The 20,000-nt window shown below is 39.4% G+C and overlaps 1 protein-coding gene across 2 annotated transcripts in view; it reads right to left on the bottom strand.

The window, feature by feature from the left end:
- Nucleotides 1–20,000, bottom strand: part of gad2 (glutamate decarboxylase 2) — a 28,514-nt gene that overhangs the window by 5,094 nt on the left and 3,420 nt on the right. For both annotated transcript variants that reach the window (XR_014534347.1, XM_083546621.1), the window contains exons 4-13: nt 19,937–20,000; nt 18,411–18,501; nt 16,033–16,145; nt 13,041–13,156; nt 11,375–11,454; nt 11,190–11,244; nt 10,736–10,852; nt 7,841–7,905; nt 2,037–2,115; nt 989–1,138 (exon numbers count right to left, since the gene is read on the bottom strand). The exon at nt 19,937–20,000 is cut by the window's right edge and continues 170 nt beyond it. Coding sequence is in view for 1 of the 2 variants with exons in the window: in XM_083546621.1 (XP_083402747.1) it covers nt 989–1,138; nt 2,037–2,115; nt 7,841–7,905; nt 10,736–10,852; nt 11,190–11,244; nt 11,375–11,454; nt 13,041–13,156; nt 16,033–16,145; nt 18,411–18,501; nt 19,937–20,000 (930 nt within the window). In the remaining variant the exon portion in view is untranslated. The remainder of the gene's footprint in view (nt 1–988; nt 1,139–2,036; nt 2,116–7,840; nt 7,906–10,735; nt 10,853–11,189; nt 11,245–11,374; nt 11,455–13,040; nt 13,157–16,032; nt 16,146–18,410; nt 18,502–19,936) is intronic.

Raw genomic sequence — 20,000 nt, 5'->3', positions numbered from 1 at the left:
ATAAATGGAAAGACAGAAGAAAAGAAAAAGAAAAGAAAGAACGAAAAGAACGAAAGAACGAAAGAAAGAAAGCAGAGAAAGCAAGAAAAAAAGAAAGAAAGAAAGAAAGAAAGAAAGACGTCAAATAAAAGAAAGAAAAAAAGAAAGAAAGAAAGAAAGAAAGAAAGAAAGAAAGAAAGAAAGAAAGAAAGAAAGAAAGAAAGAAAGAAAGACGTCAAATAAAAGAAAGAAAGAAAGAAAGAAAGAAAGAAAGAAAGAAAGAAAGAAAGAAAGAAAGAAAGAAAGAAAGAAAGAAAGAAGTTAAATAAATAGAAAATAGTAAGGAGGTTATTTCAGTAATGTAGATGTGATGAACAGGTTCTCTGTGGAACCCTCAGTGAGGTAAATGGGGTTCCACACAGCAGTTCTCAGTATCGCTCTCTCTGATTGACGCTCATCCTGTATAACAGCATTATTGCGTCATAAAGAGTTGCATCAGATGAGAGCAAATCAGGTTGCAGTATGCTAATGAGAGAATAGAGATGTCTGTATGTTCCTCTGAGGGATTATAATTTAGTTGTATGTTATAAGTTATTTGTTCTCTGAATATGAGGACTGCAGTTTATTCTACCATGTTACATGTAGAATGTAATGTAGATCAGGTCATTTGAACACGGTGTGGAACAGAATTCACCGTGAGTTCAAAGCCGTCCTGCTACTTATTGTGAATGTTGAGAAGGTTACAGGGTTCGTGTAATTGTGTACACAATTGTTTATTGATTTGAAAATGGAAAAATAAATGATGACATATAATGTCACTTTGACTTGCAGGTTAGGATTTGATCATATGATCACTTGAACATATTTGGTATTGAGATTGTGATGTCCTACACTTTGTGTGGTTAAACGAATAAAAAAGAAGATGAATAAATTGTCATTTTCCCTTCATTTAAACTTAATAGTGTGTATTGAATTGTCTCCCTGCTTCAGTCTGGGTTTAGATCTGTACCTTGGCTCGCCACATGAGCCAGAGCTTGAAGATGTCCACGTGGCGTCCACACTGCAGCGCCTTGTCCCCGGTGTCGTAGCTCAGGTCGTACTGTTTGTCCTGCTGGAACAGGTAACACGCCTGCATCTGGTTACAGCTCTGCATTAGACCCTGTAACACAAACAACAACACAATGTTATAGGCAGAGATGCCAGTGATGATGCTGTACAATGCTGTAATGATGCTCTATGATGCTGTAATGATGCTCTATGATGCTGTAATGATGCCCTATGATGCTGTAATGATGCTCTATGATGCTGTAATGATGCTCTATGATGCTGTAATGATGCCCTATGATGCTGTAATGATGCTCTATGATGCTGTAATGATGCTCTATGATGCTGTAATGATGCTCTATGATGCTGTAATGATGCCCTATGATGCTGTAATGATGCTCTATGATGCTGTAATGATGCCCTATGATGCTGTAATGATGCTCTATGATGCTGTAATGATGCCCTATGATGCTGTAATGATGCTCTATGATGCTGTAATGATGCCCTATGATGCTGTAATGATGCTCTATGATGCTGTAATGATGCCCTATGATGCTGTAATGATGCCCTATGATGCTGTAATGATGCTCTATGATGCTGTAATGATGCTCTATGATGCTGTAATGATGCCCTATGATGCTGTAATGATGCTCTATGATGCTGTAATGATGCCCTATGATGCTGTAATGATGCTCTATGATGCTGTAATGATGCCCTATGATGCTGTAATGATGCTCTATGATGCTGTAATGATGCTCTATGATGCTGTAATGATGCTCTATGATGCTGTAATGATGCCCTATGATGCTGTAATGATGCTCTATGATGCTGTAATGATGCCCTATGATGCTGTAATGATGCTCTATGATGCTGTAATGATGCCCTATGATGCTGTAATGATGCTCTATGATGCTGTAATGATGCCCTATGATGCTGTAATGATGCCCTATGATGCTGTAATGATGCTCTATGATGCTGTAACGATGCTCTATGATGCTGTGATGACTCCTCACCTCCTCTCTGACCAGCAGCGCCGAGCACTGCAGCGGCACCGCCATCATCTTATGTGGGTTCCAGGTCATGGAGTTTGCTCTGTGAGTGCACAGCGCAAAATACTGAAACAAGTGTACACTTAATACCGTTCCATTCTCACTTTTACTGTATTTACCAGATGCCCCAAACCAGTGCAATGTACAGAAGGGCTTTGAAGTCTATCAATGAATAAATCAACACTGGTTCACTAGATTGGAGACTAAGCATACAATCAGACTGAACTCTGACTCGGAATTAGAGGAAGGTCTTCATCCATCAGATCTATTTAGCAAAGTCTGACTCCCTTCACTGCTACACCAATCCAGTTACAGACACTTCTGTGAGGTTCCAGTGTTCAATAAATAAATTAGGGGAGTAAAAATTGTATTCATTTTAAAAAGTAGAACTTAATGTGCACCTTTTTTGGAATATAAACATGATTGAATTAATGGGAATGCATATGGGACAACGTTTTGTTTTCCAAAATTTTCCCAGATGTGGAAAATGGATTTGAGATTTAAAAAACAACAACAAATAAACAAATAGATAAATTAAATAATGATTATTGTTGTTGTTGTTGTAATAATAATAATAATAATAATAATAATAATAATAATAATAATAATAATAATAATAAAAATAATAATAATATAATTTTATTTTTGAATAGAATTTTAATTTATTAATAATAATAATAATAATAATAATAATAATAATAAAAATAATAATATAATTTTATTTTTGAATAGAATTTTAATTTATTATTATTAATAATAATAATAATAATAATAATAATAATAATAATAATAATAATAATATGAATGTTTGTTAAAACATAAATAAAAATGTTTGTTACTGATCGTTTTTGTACCCATGTTCCATGTTCCAGGTTTGTGTTCAGTTTCATTGGGTTTGTATTGTACGAGGGTGCTTTATTAAATCATTTTGCATTTGCATTCGTCTCGCTTTCATCACATGCAAAACCTAATGGACAGTGTTAATAAATGTTTTTGTTGTTTTCTGATCTGACAAATGCAACTGAATAAAATGTATTTATCTGTGGATTGATTACATTTTTCTATTTTGTAGCTGATTTTGCAGTACTTGACATCATTATATTAGACATCATTATCCACTAAAAAGATTTTATATGTTATATATTGTAATATATATTTTTGGAGTTTTGAGAAAGATCAAGTAAACCTATAAAATATATAAAGTGGTGTGAGCAGTAGGGTTAGTGTTACAGTAAGGTCCAGCACACATGCTTACAGTAAATGTTTTCTCGTCACATGATTTGAATTATACACTGCTTTTGTTTCTCCTGAAAGTCATGGAGGTTAAACACAACGGCTCGGCCGCAGGCACTGACGTCTCAGCAGGAGAAAAACCCACATCAAGCATTTGACATCAAATAAAGTCAGATTTCTCCCTGAGGCTTGAGACTGCATCGATGTAGATTTATTCCAGACATGTTAGCGCTATAAAGATAACGCTAATGTCTAATCCAATCGTGTTTAAAAGCAGCAGAATATCAAAGCAATCATTAACACTGTCATGATCATCTAGGAGGGAAAATCCAAATGTACAATTTATATCAAACCAACAATAATATTACACAATAGGCTCTGAGCTACTGATGTAATAATAATAATAACAATAATAATAAATAATAAAAAAAATATTATTATTACCTCTCCTTGAACTGCCACCTTAACGTGGTGGAGGGGTTTGAGTACTCGAATGACCCTAGGAGCTATGTTGTCCGGGGCTATATGCCCCTGGTAGGGTCTCCCAAGGCAAACAGGTCCTGGGCGACGGGTCAGACTAAGAGCGGTTCAAAACCCCTTATGAGAGATACTACATCAGGGACCGTGACGTCGCCCGGTATGGCGCAGCCGGGGCCCCACCCTGGAGCCAGGCCCGGGGTTGGGGCTCGTATGCGAGCGCCTGGTGGCCGGGCCTTCCCCCACAGGGTCCGGCCGGGCTCAGCCCGAAGGAGCGACGTGGGGCCGCCTTCCAGTGGGCTCACCACCTGCAGGAGGGACCGTAAGGGGCCGGTGCTAAGAGGATCGGGCAGCAGTTGAAGGTGGAGGCCTCGACAACCCGATCCCTGGACACGGAAGCTAGCTCTAGGGACGTGGAATGTCACCTCGCTGGCGGGGAAGGAGCCTGAGATTGTGCGTGAGGTTGAGAGGTTCCGACTAGAGATAGTCGGGATCACCTCTACGCACGGCCTGGGCTCTGGAACCACACTCCTCGAGAGAGGATGGACTCTTTACAACTCTGGAGCTGCCCATGGTGAAAGGCGTCGGGCTGGTGTGGGTTTGCTTATAGCCCCCCAGCTCAGCCGCCATGTGTTGGAGTTTACCCCGGTGAACGAGAGGGTCGTTTCCCTGCGCCTACGGGTCGGGGATAGGTCTCTCACTGTCGTCTGTGCCTACGGGCCAAACGGCAGTATAGAGTACCCGGCCTTCTTGGGGTCTCTGGGAGGGGTGCTGGACAGTGCTCCGACTGGGGACTCCGTCGTTCTACTAGGAGACTTCAATGCACACGTGGGCAGCGACAGTGACACCTGGAGGGGCGTGATTGGGAGGAACGGCCCCCCTGATCTGAACCCGAGCGGTGTTCAGTTATTGGACTTCTGTGCTAGTTACAGTTTGTCCATAACGAACACCATGTTCAAGCATAAGGGTGTCCATCAGTACACGTGGCACCAGGACACCCTAGGCCGCAGGTCGATGATCGACTTTGTGGTCGTTTCATCTGACCTGCGGCCGTATGTCTTGGACACTCGGGTAAAGAGAGGGGCGGAGCTGTCAACTGATCACCACCTGGTGGTGAGTTGGATCCGATGGCGGGGGAGGAAGCTGGACAGACTCGGCAGACCCAAGCGTACTGTGAGGGTCTGCTGGGAACGTTTGGCCGAGCCTCCTGTCAGAGAGATCTTCAACTCCCACCTCCGGCGGAGCTTTGACCAGATCCCGAGGGAGGCCGGAGATATTGAGTCCGAGTGGACCATGTTCTCCACCTCCATTGTCGAAGCGGCCGCTCGGAGCTGTGGCAGTAAGGTCTCCGGTGCCTGTCGAGGCGGCAATCCCCGAACCCGGTGGTGGAAACCGGAAGTAAGGGATGCCGTCAAGCTGAAGAAGGAGTCCTACCTGGCCTGGTTGGCTTGTGGGACTCCTGAGGCAGCTGACGGGTACCGGCAGGCCAAGCGAACTGCAGCCCGGGTGGTTATCGAGGCAAAAACTCGGGCCTGGGAGGAGCTCGGTGAGGCCATGGAGAAGGACTATCGGCTGGCCTCGAAGAGATTCTGGCAAACCGTCCGGCGCCTCAGGAGGGGAAAGCAGTGCCCCACCAATGCTGTTTACAGTAGAGGTGGGGAGCTGTTGACCTCAACTGGGGATGTCGTTGGACGGTGGAAGGAATACTTCGAGGATCTCCTCAATCCCGCCGTCACGTCTTCCATTGAGGAAGCAGAGGCTGAGGGCTCAGAGGCGGACTCGTCCATCACCCAAGCTGAAGTCACCGAGGTAGTAAAGAAACTCCTCGGTGGCAGGGCACCGGGGGTGGATGAGATCCGCCCTGAGTACCTCAAGTCTCTGGATGTTGTGGGGCTGTCTTGGCTGACACGCCTCTGCAGCATCGCGTGGCGGTCGGGGACAGTGCCTCTGGAATGGCAGACCGGGGTGGTGGTCCCTCTTTTTAAGAAGGGGGACCGGAGGGTGTGTTCCAACTATAGGGGGATCACACTTCTCAGCCTACCTGGGAAAGTCTATGCCAGGGTACTGGAGAGGAGAATACGGCCGATAGTAGAACCTCGGATTCAGGAGGAACAATGTGGTTTTCGTCCAGGCCGTGGAACACTGGACCAGCTCTATACCCTCTACAGGGTGCTGGAGGGTTCATGGGAGTTTGCCCAACCAGTCCACATGTGCTTTGTGGATTTGGAAAAGGCATTCGACTGTGTCCCTCGCGGCGGCCTGTGGAGGGTGCTCCGGGAGTAAGGGGTCGGGGGCCCTTTACTAAGGGCTGTCCGGTCCCTGTATGACCGAAGCAGGAGCTTGGTTCGCATTGCCGGCAGTAAGTCAGACTTGTTCCCGGTGCATGTTGGACTCCGGCAGGGCTGCCCTTTGTCACCGGTTCTGTTCATAATTTTTATGGACAGAATTTCTAGGCGCAGCCAGGGGTCGGAGGGTGTCCGGTTTGGTGACGACACGATTTCGTCTTTGCTCTTTGCAGATGATGTTGTCGTGTTGGCTTCATCAGACCAGGACCTTCAGCATGCACTGGGACGGTTTGCAGCCGAGTGTGAAGCGGCTGGGATGAGAATCAGCACCTCCAAATCCGAGGCCATGGTCCTCAGTCGGAAAAGGGTGGCTTGCCCACTTCAGGTTGGTGGGGAGTTCCTGCCGCAAGTGGAGGAGTTTAAGTATCTTGGGGTTTTGTTCACGAGTGAGGGAAGGGTGGAACGGGAGATTGACAGACGGATCGGTGCAGCTTCTGCAGTAATGCGGTCGATGTACCGGTCTGTCGTGGTGAAGAAGGAGCTGAGCCGCAAGGCGAAACTTTCGATTTACCGGTCAATCTAAGTTCCTACTCTCACCTATGGTCATGAGCTCTGGGTCATGACCGAAAGGACAAGATCCCGGATACAGGCGGCCGAAATGTGCTTCCTCCGCAGGGTGGCTGGGCGATCCCTTAGAGATAGGGTGAAAAGCTTAGTCACTCGAAAGGAGCTCGGAGTAGATCCGCTGCTCCTCCACATCGAGAGGGGTCAGCTGAGGTGGCTCGGGCATCTGTTCCGGATGCCTCCTGGACGCCTTCCTGGGAAGGTGTTCCGGGCGCGTCCCACTGGGAGGAGACCCCGGGGAAGACCTAGGACACGCTGGAGAGACTATGTCTCCCGGCTGGCCTGGGAACGCCTTGGTGTCCCCCCGGAAGAGCTGGAAGAAGTGTCTAGGGAGAGGGAAGTCTGGGCATCTTTGCTTAGACTGCTGCCCCCGCGACCCGGCATCGGATAAGCGGGAGAAGATGGATGGATGGATGGATGGATGGATGGATATTATTATTATTTAATATTAATTATTTTAATTTTCTTTTATTTCTTTTTATTTTCTTTTACTATTTAATTTTATTCTTGTATACAATTTGATTAGTATCTTTTTTTTCATATTTGTTTTTCATCAAAAGGTTATAATAATATCACCCAATGGGCCCTAATTTATTATATTTTATTAATGTTTTATTTATTTATTCATTTATTTTAACTGTTATTTTACATTGAATTTTTTTTAACAAAAATGTTGATCAACAATAATTTCTCACAATGGTCCTTTGCTTAAAAAAAAAAAAAAAAAAAAAAAAAAAAAAAATAATAATAATAATAATAATAATAATAATAATAATAATAATAATAACGATTATTATTGTTATTATTATTATTATTGAGATTTTCCAGCAACTGCATATCCCAATTTTTTTAATTTTCATTTAGTTTATTATTAGCAATTTTCCCTGCATTACAATTGATAAAAAAATAGCAATGTCACGATTGTATTCTTTAACAGCTAGACGTAAAGTTTCTAGTTCCTGTACATAATAAAAGTAACACACTTCCCCTCCGTGAAGGTGTGTATATATTAGCAAATGGTTTAGTAAGAAATAAATAATGGTTCGACATTTTCTGCTCAGTGGTAAATAATGTTATTACACTTTGTGTGTACAGGAATTGTGTTGATGATTTATAGTGTTTGTTGTAAGCAGTGAATGCAGAGCTGACCTTTCAACTCCATTGAGTTTCCATCGGTGTTTCCGGGACATGAGCAGACTCCCTCCCCAGGCACCCTGCAGACAAAACCCAGGAGGTTAACACACTCCAGCACATGGATAACAAGACTCTGTTAAACACAGAGAACAACTTAACTCCCAAATGTGCTGAAGGTCACAGCGTGCATTTGACTGCCTGCCCACAGCTCTGGAGTGTTTCAGTACAAACCACGGCTGCCTAGTATTACAAAATGTGCATATATATATATATATATATATATATATATATATATATATATATATATATATATATATATATATATATATATATATATATATATATATGTATATATCTCACAGTTCCCATTGGTTGCGCTGGTGGCCCTATTACAGCACTGAGTCAAACAGTATTACTGTACTCTATCTTCAGGATAGAGTACAGTAAGAGTGTAGTGGAGGTGAGGAGAGGGAGGAGAAAGAAAAATTCTGGAGTGAATTAGATGAAGTGGTAGAAGGAATGAATGATTGGTGATTGGGGCAGACTTTAATGGGTATGTAGGTGAAGGGAACAAAGGTGATGAGGAGGTGATGGGTAGGTATGGTCTTAAGGAGAGAAATGTGGAAGTGCAAATCCTAATACTTTTGTCCATATACTGCATTTATCCGACTTTTCCAGGTGAACCTGCTATAGAGTTTGGGAGCTCGATTACAAATATACAATATTTTATATCAAGAACGTCTAAAAATCCAGACCAACTGAATGAGTGTGGAAGATGACTGGCAATAATTAGAATTTTGCAAAGAATTTGTTTTTGAAGAATTTTCTGAGATATTTTTGTGAAAATACAATATTCATGGTTTTGAATGGAAAATGTATAAGATATGAGGGTTCAGATATTTTACTTCTCGCACGTTCAGACAGAAATAATTTAAGAGTCTCTAATATACAAAATATATAACTGGCACAATCTGATGATTTGTGCTGACTGTAATGTGTTACAAGCATGAACGATGAAAATTATTTTTGGAATTTGAAAAAGTTAAAGAATATATAAAAATTATTTAATGACAATGTAAAAGAAATTCCCCATAAAAGACTGATAAATGATCACATCACATGGCTAATGTAAAGCCATGACTGTGTGTGTGTGTGTGTGTGTGTGTGTGTGTGTGTGTGTGTGTGTGTGTGTGTGTGTGTCAGTCACAATTGCTGAAATGGCCACAGGCTAAAAATAACCATTGCTATTAATGTCTTCAGCCTCCAGAGTATAGAACACACACACACACACACACACACACACACACACACACACACACACACACACACACGCGCACACACGCACACACGCACACACACACACAATAGGAGTAATAGCTAGTAATTTGTAGCTATTAAATTCAATTATTCCTTTCAGAGGAGTCATTTATAATGTTCATTTCACCTTAAACTAAACGTTGAAGTAAAAGAACATCTTTATTTGTAATAAAGAAAATTATTTATTTTAAAAAGCAGCATTTGATCATGTACACTGACGGAGAAGCAACAATTTCAAAAATAAATAACGGGAAAATTGAGAATTATAATACATATATTTACATATATGTACACACACACACACACATACACACAGATTAAAATAAAAAATAAATAAAATATATGTATAATCAATTTGACAATTATTATTACAGATAAAGATGTTCTATTACTTGAATGTTTAATTTGAGGTCAAATAAACGTTATAAATTAATCACCTGAAAGGAATAATTGAATTTGATAGCTACAAATTACTAGCTATTACTCTTATTATGTGTGTGTGTGTGTGTGTGTGTGTGTGTGTGTGTGTGTGTGTGTGTGTGTGTGTGTGTGTGTGCGTGTGTGTGTGTGTGTGTGTGTGTGTGTGTGTGTGTGTGAGTGTGTGTGTTCTATACTTTGGAGGCTGAAGACATTAATATATGTATTTATACATTAATACGTATATATATATATATATATATATATATATATATATATATATATATATATATATATATATATATATATATATATATATATATATATATACTGTATATTTATTTATTTTTTTTTATTTTGATTTAATGTAACAGTACATGTATTCGTATTAAGAATTTCCGGTACAGGGCTTTTGGTGTACTGAGAACACGTACCGAATGCAATCCTTTATATGTGCGGAACAGAGTTAAAATCTGAGTTTCTTCAGGAACATATTAAATGGCGGACTGCAAGTTTGTTTTTACATTTAAAAAAAAATTTATTATTAAACTTGAAAGCACACAACAATGCCAGGGGTATAAAAAAGAAACCAGAGTGAGCGCAGTGTCACTGTGGCTACTCACTCCGCACTGGAAATACGATTTGTTTTGCACATGCATGAAAACGCTAGAAAGTGGCTAGTGGCTAATGCTAGTGCTAGATCTTTATTACACAAATCTAACAAATGTAAAAAAAACTAGACCACCAGGGAACCGGAGTCTAACAAATGTGATAATAAAAATTTTAATAAAAATGTATTTAATTTTATTCTATCAATTTAATTTGTAAAAATGTATATACTTAATTGAATCAATATAATAAAAAGTACATTACAATAATTTGATTTATTCAATTTTATTTTTTATAAAATAATATAAAATATTATTTTATATATTATTTAACCAAGGAGCCATTTTATATATTTTATTATATTTCTAATTTTATAAAAATGTTATATATTTTATTATATTTATGATCTCACATCAGAATGTCATCACATAATCACACTCACCCCATCATCACACAATTACCACATCAACTCACAATCACTGTCAGTGCACAATCATCACATAATCATCCTACCACAAAAAAGTCATTACATGATCTTACATTTCCCCACATCAGCTTTGTACTCACATCCACATGCATCCAAATGTTATACTTCTTACAGATGTCTGAGATTGCGATCAGAGGATCAAATGCTCCATACACTGTAGTTCCAGCTGTAGCGCTTACAAAGAATGGTACATAACCCTAAGAAAAGATCAGAACAGATCAGAATATTACACAGCTAGAAAATAGAGAACATTAAAGAAAATATAATAAAAAAAAGGAAGGCTAATAATTAAGGAAGAAAAAATAAAATGAGATAAAATGAAGTAATACTAATATTGATAATAATAATGAATAATGAATATGATTGATTTGAACTGAATAGAAGAGAATAGAATAAAAGAAAAGAGCTGTAAAGGTCAGACAAAGTGCAAACTGATTAATCAGATTTATACATTTGTTATGGGTGTGTGAGTGTGTGTGTTTGATTGAAAGTGTGTGTGTGTGTGTTTGTTTGTGCGTGTCAGACTTTCATTACCTTCTGCTTGGCCTCCACTATCCTCCTCTCTAGGTCAGAAGGGATCAGTTTTCCTCTGTCAGAGACAAAAGCACCACTTTACGGTTGGATCCATGTGTGATTGTCATTACTGCATGTGCGAGTGTGTGTTCCTCAGTTCTCCAGCCATACACACAAACACAGCATTATGGAATATCCAGACTCACCTCTCATCAGCTTTGATACATATCACACTCTCTGTTCCTATTCCAAGAGCTGCAGCTCCCTTCTTGATGGAGAAATGACTCTGAAATGAAGAACAGAGTATTTCAGTCAAAAGTAAGATGGATTTAACTTCGCCTTTGGGCCAGGACTGAGCTAAAATAAATGAAATGACCAACTTAAGCAAATGAAAGGAGAAATGTTATTTGTATTGAAATTGAGCTTCTCTGTTATTAGAGAGCAACAGAGCTTTAGAGACTACAAAAGGTGGGTACCACAAGTCAAGAAAAAGGAAAGAATAAAGCAAATTTTTGATTCAGTAAGTAAGAAAAAAATTGAAAGAAAGAAAGAAAGAAAAAAAAGAAAGAAAGTCAATAAAAAGAGCCTGTATAACAATAGAATTCAATGATGATTGCAAGAAACTATAAAACAGAATACAATTAAAAAGACTGACAACAAAAACAAAAAAAAAGTGTACAATTATGTAAGAAAGAAATGACAAAATATTATAAAATGGAATGATTAAACAATGAACGAATGGAATAGAATAAAACAGAATAGAATAGAAATAACCTATATTGTGTGTAGAATATAAAAAATAAAACACGGAAAAAAAAATTATGAATTCGTAGAATAGAAAAGAACAAAAACAAATTTTAGCGAGAATAGAATAGAATTATAAAAAAAGGCAATTATCAGTCGAATGAAAGAAAAATACACCAGAAAAGAAGAGGAAAATAGAAACTAAAAGAAATGAAAAGAAAAATATTTAATGTATAGAATATGATCAAATAAAAAAAATATTTAAATAAACAAACTGACAACTGAATTTATTTTAAGTATAGAATTTTTAGATAGAATAGAATAGAATAGAAATATGGTATAGAATACAATGATGAAAGAACAAAACAATACATAAAAATGTAAAAACAGAATGATTAAAAAAAGCATAGTATAGAACAGAAACACATTTCAGTGTATTTAAATGATAAGAAAATAGAAATATGATAGAATTTAATGAATAAAAAAGTATACAAAATATAATATAATAAAAAAAATATACAATAAAAAATACAATAAAATACACTAAAATAAACAAAAAAATCAGTTCAATTAAATCTGGGAAATAAATATATATATATATATATATATATATATATATATATATATAATGATTATATGAGCTAATGATCTGTAGTTTAAAAAAAACATTAGCTTCTTCATCTAGCTAACTGAATACATTCTGCTTTTCAGCTCACCACGGTTTTAAAGAGTAGCTATTTGAATTACCATAGCTAACTTGTCTGGTTATTCTCCTGAGATCATTCTCATCAGAAACAAATATATTTGTGTATTGATTGAAACACTGTCTGCATGTAATAAGTGTCTTAGCAAAGTGCTCTTAATGTTAAAGTATCTGCTGAACTAAAGATCAAGAGAAGTTTTTTCTGTGACATTTCACAGCAGTACTAATAAAGAGAGAGCTAATAAAGTGGTGTAACTCAGATTATAGAGACCATTACACAAAATAGAGCTGTCCTCCATTACACTGGTGTGAAAAACACTAGCAAGTGCATGCAGTATGAAAATAAATCAGCAGCTCAACCTGATGCTCTGAATGCTCAAAATAACAACAGAAATAATTGAAAAGACAGGATAAAATAGCCCTACATGCTCAGATGTGAAGGCCACCAGCTTGGGCACTGATGACATCCCTTTTTCTTTGACTTCAGGAAACATCTTGTAGCGAGCCAGCAACATGGCGTACATGTTGGAAATGGCGCCACCTGCAGGAAGATGAAGCATTTCAAAAACAAGCCTGCACCCGGTCACCCTCCTAACCGACTGCACGATTCTCCATGGCTTATGGTTGTCATGCTAAGAGCGAGTCTTACATATTAACGACGTCCTGTAGCACTACAGCGATTAGGGAAACAGAGCGTGAAATGTTGTTTGCATTACATTAGTGTCCACACGATGGACGCAGGCTTGTAAGCTCTTCTGTTTGCCTGTACAAACGACTGCAATGCCCTCAATTGCATCATGTTAATCTTGGTCCTTGTTTAAAGTTGAGCTCCCTGCAAGCCTACGCTCGACTCAACCATGATCCATCAAGATGCGAGAAGATGTACACGAAGAAGCGCGTGTCCTGAAGGTGTGGTAGTGCAACGAACAACTGAGTCACTGCGAGTCTGCAAAAGCTTGTATTGTATAAGACTTAGATTTGGGGTAAAGTCTGTAACAGACACCGTCATTATAGAGTTTCTTCAAGATTCGGTCATTTAAGCCTTAAGAAACAGCATTATGACAAATCATATAAATCTTAGATTAGATCTTCTAATCATGTAAAGTTCTTCTTATCATATAAGGTTTTTCTAACAATAAATCTGGTGAAACATCTTCAGAAACATTCATCAGAAAATAATCTCACATTCTTAAATGTATGCTTTATATTTTATTATCACCACTAATGATTTTGATCCTTGTAGTTCCATGAGATTGCTGTCATCCTACGCCATAATCTAATTAGGGGATTTTTGATGCCACCGTAGTTCACACAGAGGGACTTCAATCCAAAATGTTGAATTATTAGGATATACAGATAGAAAATGACACATTTACACTGATGTAATTTGCCAGATGTCCTTTTACAGTTCTGTACAGGTACCCCATCATAAGTTGAGACAATTCCTAGCCTACCAACTGTAATATTGTAATTGGTTAATAATTTAACAATAATTAAATTTTACCGTAATATATAATGTTACAGTATATATGTATGACAGCGGGAGCATCAGTTATTAGGAGAGCAGTCATCATAATCAAAGACCATAGTAAACCCCAGCACAGCCTAAAAAAACAAACACACACACACACACACACACACACACACACACACAAAATACTCTAAATATTCATTTTTACTCTAGATATTATTGATAACTCAATATTATTGTTGACCTCATTGGAACAGCAGACTCTTGCCCACAATCCTAAAATTGTGCCGATGGAACATTTCATGTTATAAGAACGAGCACCGTCTAACCTCTTCAGCCTACTAAACATCTCTAGGTTACGTATGTAACCCTGGTTCCATGAGGGAACAAGTCAACAACGCCTTATGAACGAGAGTCCAATCATGCCAGAGTAACCAGTCCCTGCCCAGTGTGAATGGACATAGCTAGGTCGAAGGACTGAGGGGCCAGGATTGGCACTAAGTTCAAGGCTAAAACCTGACAAGGTCAGTGGGGTGGACCAGCCCGCAGCGTTGCAGATGTCTTGGAGAGAAACTCCAGGTCGAGTGAGCTCTGACCCCAAAAGGAACGGAGAAACCAGAGCACTCGTAGGAGGAGGAAATGGCATTCAAAACCATTCTGCTGAGAACAGTTGCTCAGACTTTCTCCACAGACATTCTGTTGCTGTATATGTCCAGTGCTCAGAGTATCTTAGCATTTCCTGGTCTGGGGCCTGGAAAGGAGGAGTAGAAGAATGCCTGGAGAATAACAGGTCGTGGGATGACCGAGTGTACCTTGGAAACATACAAAAGCCTTAACCCCAGCTCCCTCATGTAGGCAAAAGTGACATCTCAATGCCGGACTGCCAGCTGTTTCGATTGAGCCAGTATCAACTAATTGTTGATATAATCTAGAATGCGGACGCCCTGAAGTCTCGGGTTCAGTGCCGCATTCACACTTTGTCAAGGTGCGGGGTGAGAGGGCAAGATGAAATGGAAGGACCTGGTATTGGTAAGCTTCGGCCCCAAAAGCAAATCTCAGGAACTTCCTATGTTTCATGACCAGAGCCTGCTCAGGCCCCAACAGGGTGGGGTACACCCTGTTGAACCGGGGCGGATGAGACTCACAGGACCCATCAAGACACATTTGGCAGATTGCTAGATAGTCTGTAAAGGGACATGGTCTCTCAATACTGACCTCTGGTGTGCTTAGAGCCGGAGCTATGCCCCGGTGCAGCTCTAGGGGCCTCCTGAGAGGTGGCGAACCATCCAAGTCTGCCGCTGTACCAGGCGCAAACAGTAAGGGCAGTGTGGCAGGGTTAACTGACCAGCTCCCTGAGGGCACCAGTAGGGGCGAGCACCCTATACTGAGGTGCACATCACCCCTTCCCAGGGGAGTCCCTGGATGGTCCTTAACTTTTTGGCTGAAGCTCCTCAATTGAGGGGGCAGGGTTTCAGCCTTGAGCATCGCACAGGATCCCTAGCAGGGGTGGGAGTCACAACGCTCTGCGTTTTGCACCTCATGATGCCGGAGGTGCAGGTTTGTGTTTGGGTAGTTGGTTTTTTTTTTTTAAGGTGGGCCAAATACGGCTTCACCCAAGACCTGGACACCTCAGTGAATGTCACAAAAAAAAAAGGGGCAGACCCCGGCGTGGAGGCAGAAAGCGTTTATCAAGCTTACTGGATGGGTGAGCCTGCTACTAACTGGCTGGCCATTTATTTATTTTAATAACTTTTTAATCTTTTTTTTGTTATCTATATCAAGCATCTAGCTTGATTTTATTCTTAGATCCTGGCCTAGTTCTAATACCATAAGGAAATGCTTCTAATGCAGAAACTTCTCTGCACGATGTTAGAAATGTTAAGGCTGCTTTATCAACAATACACTCACAATTCTATATCAATATCTGTAAAAGAGCTTAATCATACCTGGTGAGAAGATGCCATCTCCACGACCATCTTCCCAACCAATAATCTCTCTCATCTTCTTTAGCGTGACGTATTCCAGTAGGACAAACACAGGAGCCACCTCATAAGTAAACCTGTAGATCACACCAAATCACATTTACAACAAGGGAAGTGGATGTCCCTAAACAGTGATTTATTACATTCATACATATTAGCAGTTGAAGGGTTAAGAGCCTTGTTCAAGTCTCAGCAGTAACAATGTGGTTGTACTGGGATTTGGACATTCTCAGCAGAAGTTTAACACCTTACACACTGAGATTCCGCTTTTCATCACATTTCACATCAAATTGCATCCTATTACATCATGACATCACTTTATCTCCAATCACATCCCACCACATTCCATCATATCCATCACATCAAATCACTTCAGATCCCACCACATATTATTCCATTCTATCACATCTCATCACACCACCTCACACCCCATACCATTAAATCACTTTACATCCCATCATATCTCATCCCATCTCATCCCATCCCATCATCCCATTTAATCCCATCCCATCCCATCATCCCATTAAATCCCATCCCATTTCATCATCCCATTACACCACATTCCATCCCATCCTATCCAGTCACGTCACACCACATCACATATTATCTCATTCCTTCACATGACATCACTAACATCCCATCCTATCTCATCCCATCCCATCCCATCCCATCCCATTCTATTCCATCAAGTGACTTCACACCTCATCCCATCATCCAATCACACCACATCACATTTTCAATTCAATTCAATTCATTTTTATTTGTATTACACTTTTAACAATGAACATTGTTTTAAAGCAGCTTTACACAGATAATGTGGTGATAAAAATGAAAAAGATGTTCTTTATAAGTGTAAGTTTGTCCCTGATGAGCGAGCCGGTGTTGACTGGGGCAGGGAAAAACCATCCTCGTCTGGGTTGCACTGAATGTCCATTAATTACATATAAACAATGTTGAGGTGTGCAGTGATAGTGATCAGAAGTAAACTGTAGTCCTGAGTCAGTATAGCAGACTGTCGACATTAACTACAGTCCAAATCCATCCTCAAAGCTCCTTTACTATCCCATTACTTCACATGGCATCACTACACATCCCATCCTATCACAGCCATGACTTATTAATACCAGAAGAACTTTTAAAGTCATTGGACCCACAAGTCATCAAAGTAATGACTTAACATAACATGATGAATGATGTTATAACAAACAATGTATTAAAAAAAATGTTTTTAGTCTTTAAAATGGAGTGTGAAGTAGAAAATGTTATGGATACCATCACAAGTTTTTTAATTAATATATAGAATGTATTTTTTCCACAAACAATTTGTTCATTTAGCATAATTTATACTGTACAATGATTTTAATGTTTTATATATATATATATATATATATATATATATATATATATATACATACACAAATAAATTTAGCCACACCTATAAAAATTTATAAAAGGACTTTTAGTGTGTCTGTGACTTTTGAGGATGCCATGAATTACCGTATTTTTCGGACTATAAGCCGCTACTTTTTTCCCACGTTTTGAAACCCGCGGCTTAAACAACGAAGCGGCTAATTTATGAATTTTTGCTGGGTTTTTCCCGGTTTCACAAACCTCAAGCCAAAAAACTGAACCCCATAACATAAGACCAATAAAATTTCCGAACGGAAACGAAAAAACACACCTCACCTGTGTTCTGAGCTGCACGGCTTAGGGAGAAAAAACTTCCATCGGGTGATTTTTAAACGCACGACGATGCCAAATGATAAACTCCCGAGAGAAATAATTGTGAAAGGAAGGAGGAAGACAGTGAACAATGACTTTCTTGGTCGGCTACTGTTTAGATACAGTCTGGGTGAAGGGAGAGCTCACTTCTGGCATGCTATTCCCAAAATACCGCTATGCTCCTAAAGGAAGCGCAACATATTTCACCCGTTACTCCGTGTGTAACGTGTCTTTAGTTAAAGCCTGTGTAAAGTACATTAGTGTAGACACCTGCGGTGCGGCTTATTTATGTTAAAAAATTTAAATATTTGTAAAATTCAGTGGCTTATATATGGGTGCGCATTATAGTCCGGAAATTACGGTATGTCCTAACATGTTGCTATAGAAAAGATAACGATTAATATAACACGATTAAACACTGAATTGTGAAGCTGCTTTCAGTTTTGACCAATAAGAATCCAGAATCCAACTATGTTAAAAAAAAATTTTGTTTATATATAATCAAACTGTGATTTTAATTCCCATTTGAATCTTCTCTTCTGAATCCTCGTCATAAGAGAGTTATGAAATATGGTGAGGGGTGACGTCTAAGAAAGGTTCTTTATCATGTAGGAACTCACATGTTGGTGTTGGCGGTGGACGTGAGCCAGTCTGCAGCGAGGCCGACCATGTCTAGTCCGGTGGAGAGCTGGTTGAAGTACCTGGGGTGAGCTAGAAATAACAAGATCAATGAGAATAAAATGAAATGATCAAATCCCTTCATGGTTCTTCTTATTTCTAAAATCTGCTTTTCACTGACTGCCACATTTCTACTGAAGGTCATGCAAGACACACTGCAGCTTCTCAATGTCCACCTTAGTGAGTAAGTCCACCACACATGGATCCAGGTCTATAAATCTCCATAAAGATCAAAGCTTATACAGAGCTGAAAGATAAATTAACTAAAAAACTGAAAAAGCATAATGTGCATTTCCTACTGTTCAGGGGTACCAATAATATTGTCAGGTCTGCGGCTTTTAACAATTTCCTTCAAGTTATTGAAATGGTGTGAAATAGAAAATAAATATGCATATTGATTATATGATTTGGAATTAAGCCAGCAGTCTGGGTTTGCATTAGTTAATCTACTTCAACCTGGAAAAAGTCTGGAGTGAACATTGGAAAGGGATGTTTACTGAATCATTAGTAAATTGATCAATACGTCAATATGATGTAAATAAATTGAAATGAATACACTGCTAATGGTCTCTAAACATGTTCTAATGGTTTTAAGCACAACCAGTCCAACCATTTAATTACCAAAGCAATAAATCTATCAATCCATCCATTTACCCTTCTATCCACCTCTAATCTATCTACCATCCACCATGCAATCATTAATCATCCAGCCATCATCCATCCATTAATTTTTCCCTCCATCCATCCATCCATCCATCCATCCATCCATCCATCCATCCATCAATCCATCTATCCATCTATCCATCCATCCACATTTAATCCATCCATTTACCCATCTATCCACCTTTAATCCATCTACCATCCACCATTCATCTATCCACCATGCATCCATCATTCATCCATCATCCATCCATTCATCCATCCATCCACATTCAATCCATCCATTTACCCATCTATCCACCTTTAATCCATATACCATCCACCATTCATCTATCAACCATGCATCCATCATTCATCCATCATCCATCCATCCACCCATCCATCCATCCATCCATCCATCCATCCATCCATCCATCCATCCATATTTAATCCATCCATTTACCCATCTATCCACCTTTAATCAATCTACCATCCACCATTTATCTATCCACCATGCATCCATCATTCATTCATCATCCATCCATTCATCCATTCATCCACATTCAATCCATCCATTTACCCATCCAGCCACCATCCATCCATCAATTTATCCATCAATTTATCCATCCATCCATCCATCCATCCATCCATCCATCCATCCATCCATCCATCCATCCATAAACTAATCCATCCATTCATCCATCCACCATTTATCCATTCATTTATCAATTTATCATCCATCCATCTACCTCTACTCCAGCCATACATACATCTTCATGATCAAAAGCACACATTAAAAAACCTTTAAAGGTGACCTTCTCCCCCTCACCTGTTTTGATGGCGTATTTAAGGGTGGCGCGGCAGCTGATTAGAATATCATCCAGGGTCTCGGG

Source organism: Silurus aristotelis (assembly GCF_946808225.1).
Source record: "Silurus aristotelis genome assembly, chromosome: 1".
Classification (NCBI taxonomy): Eukaryota; Metazoa; Chordata; class Actinopteri; order Siluriformes; family Siluridae; genus Silurus; species Silurus aristotelis.
Note: the sequence above shows the minus strand (reverse complement) of the source record. Positions and strands in the feature narration are given on the sequence as shown.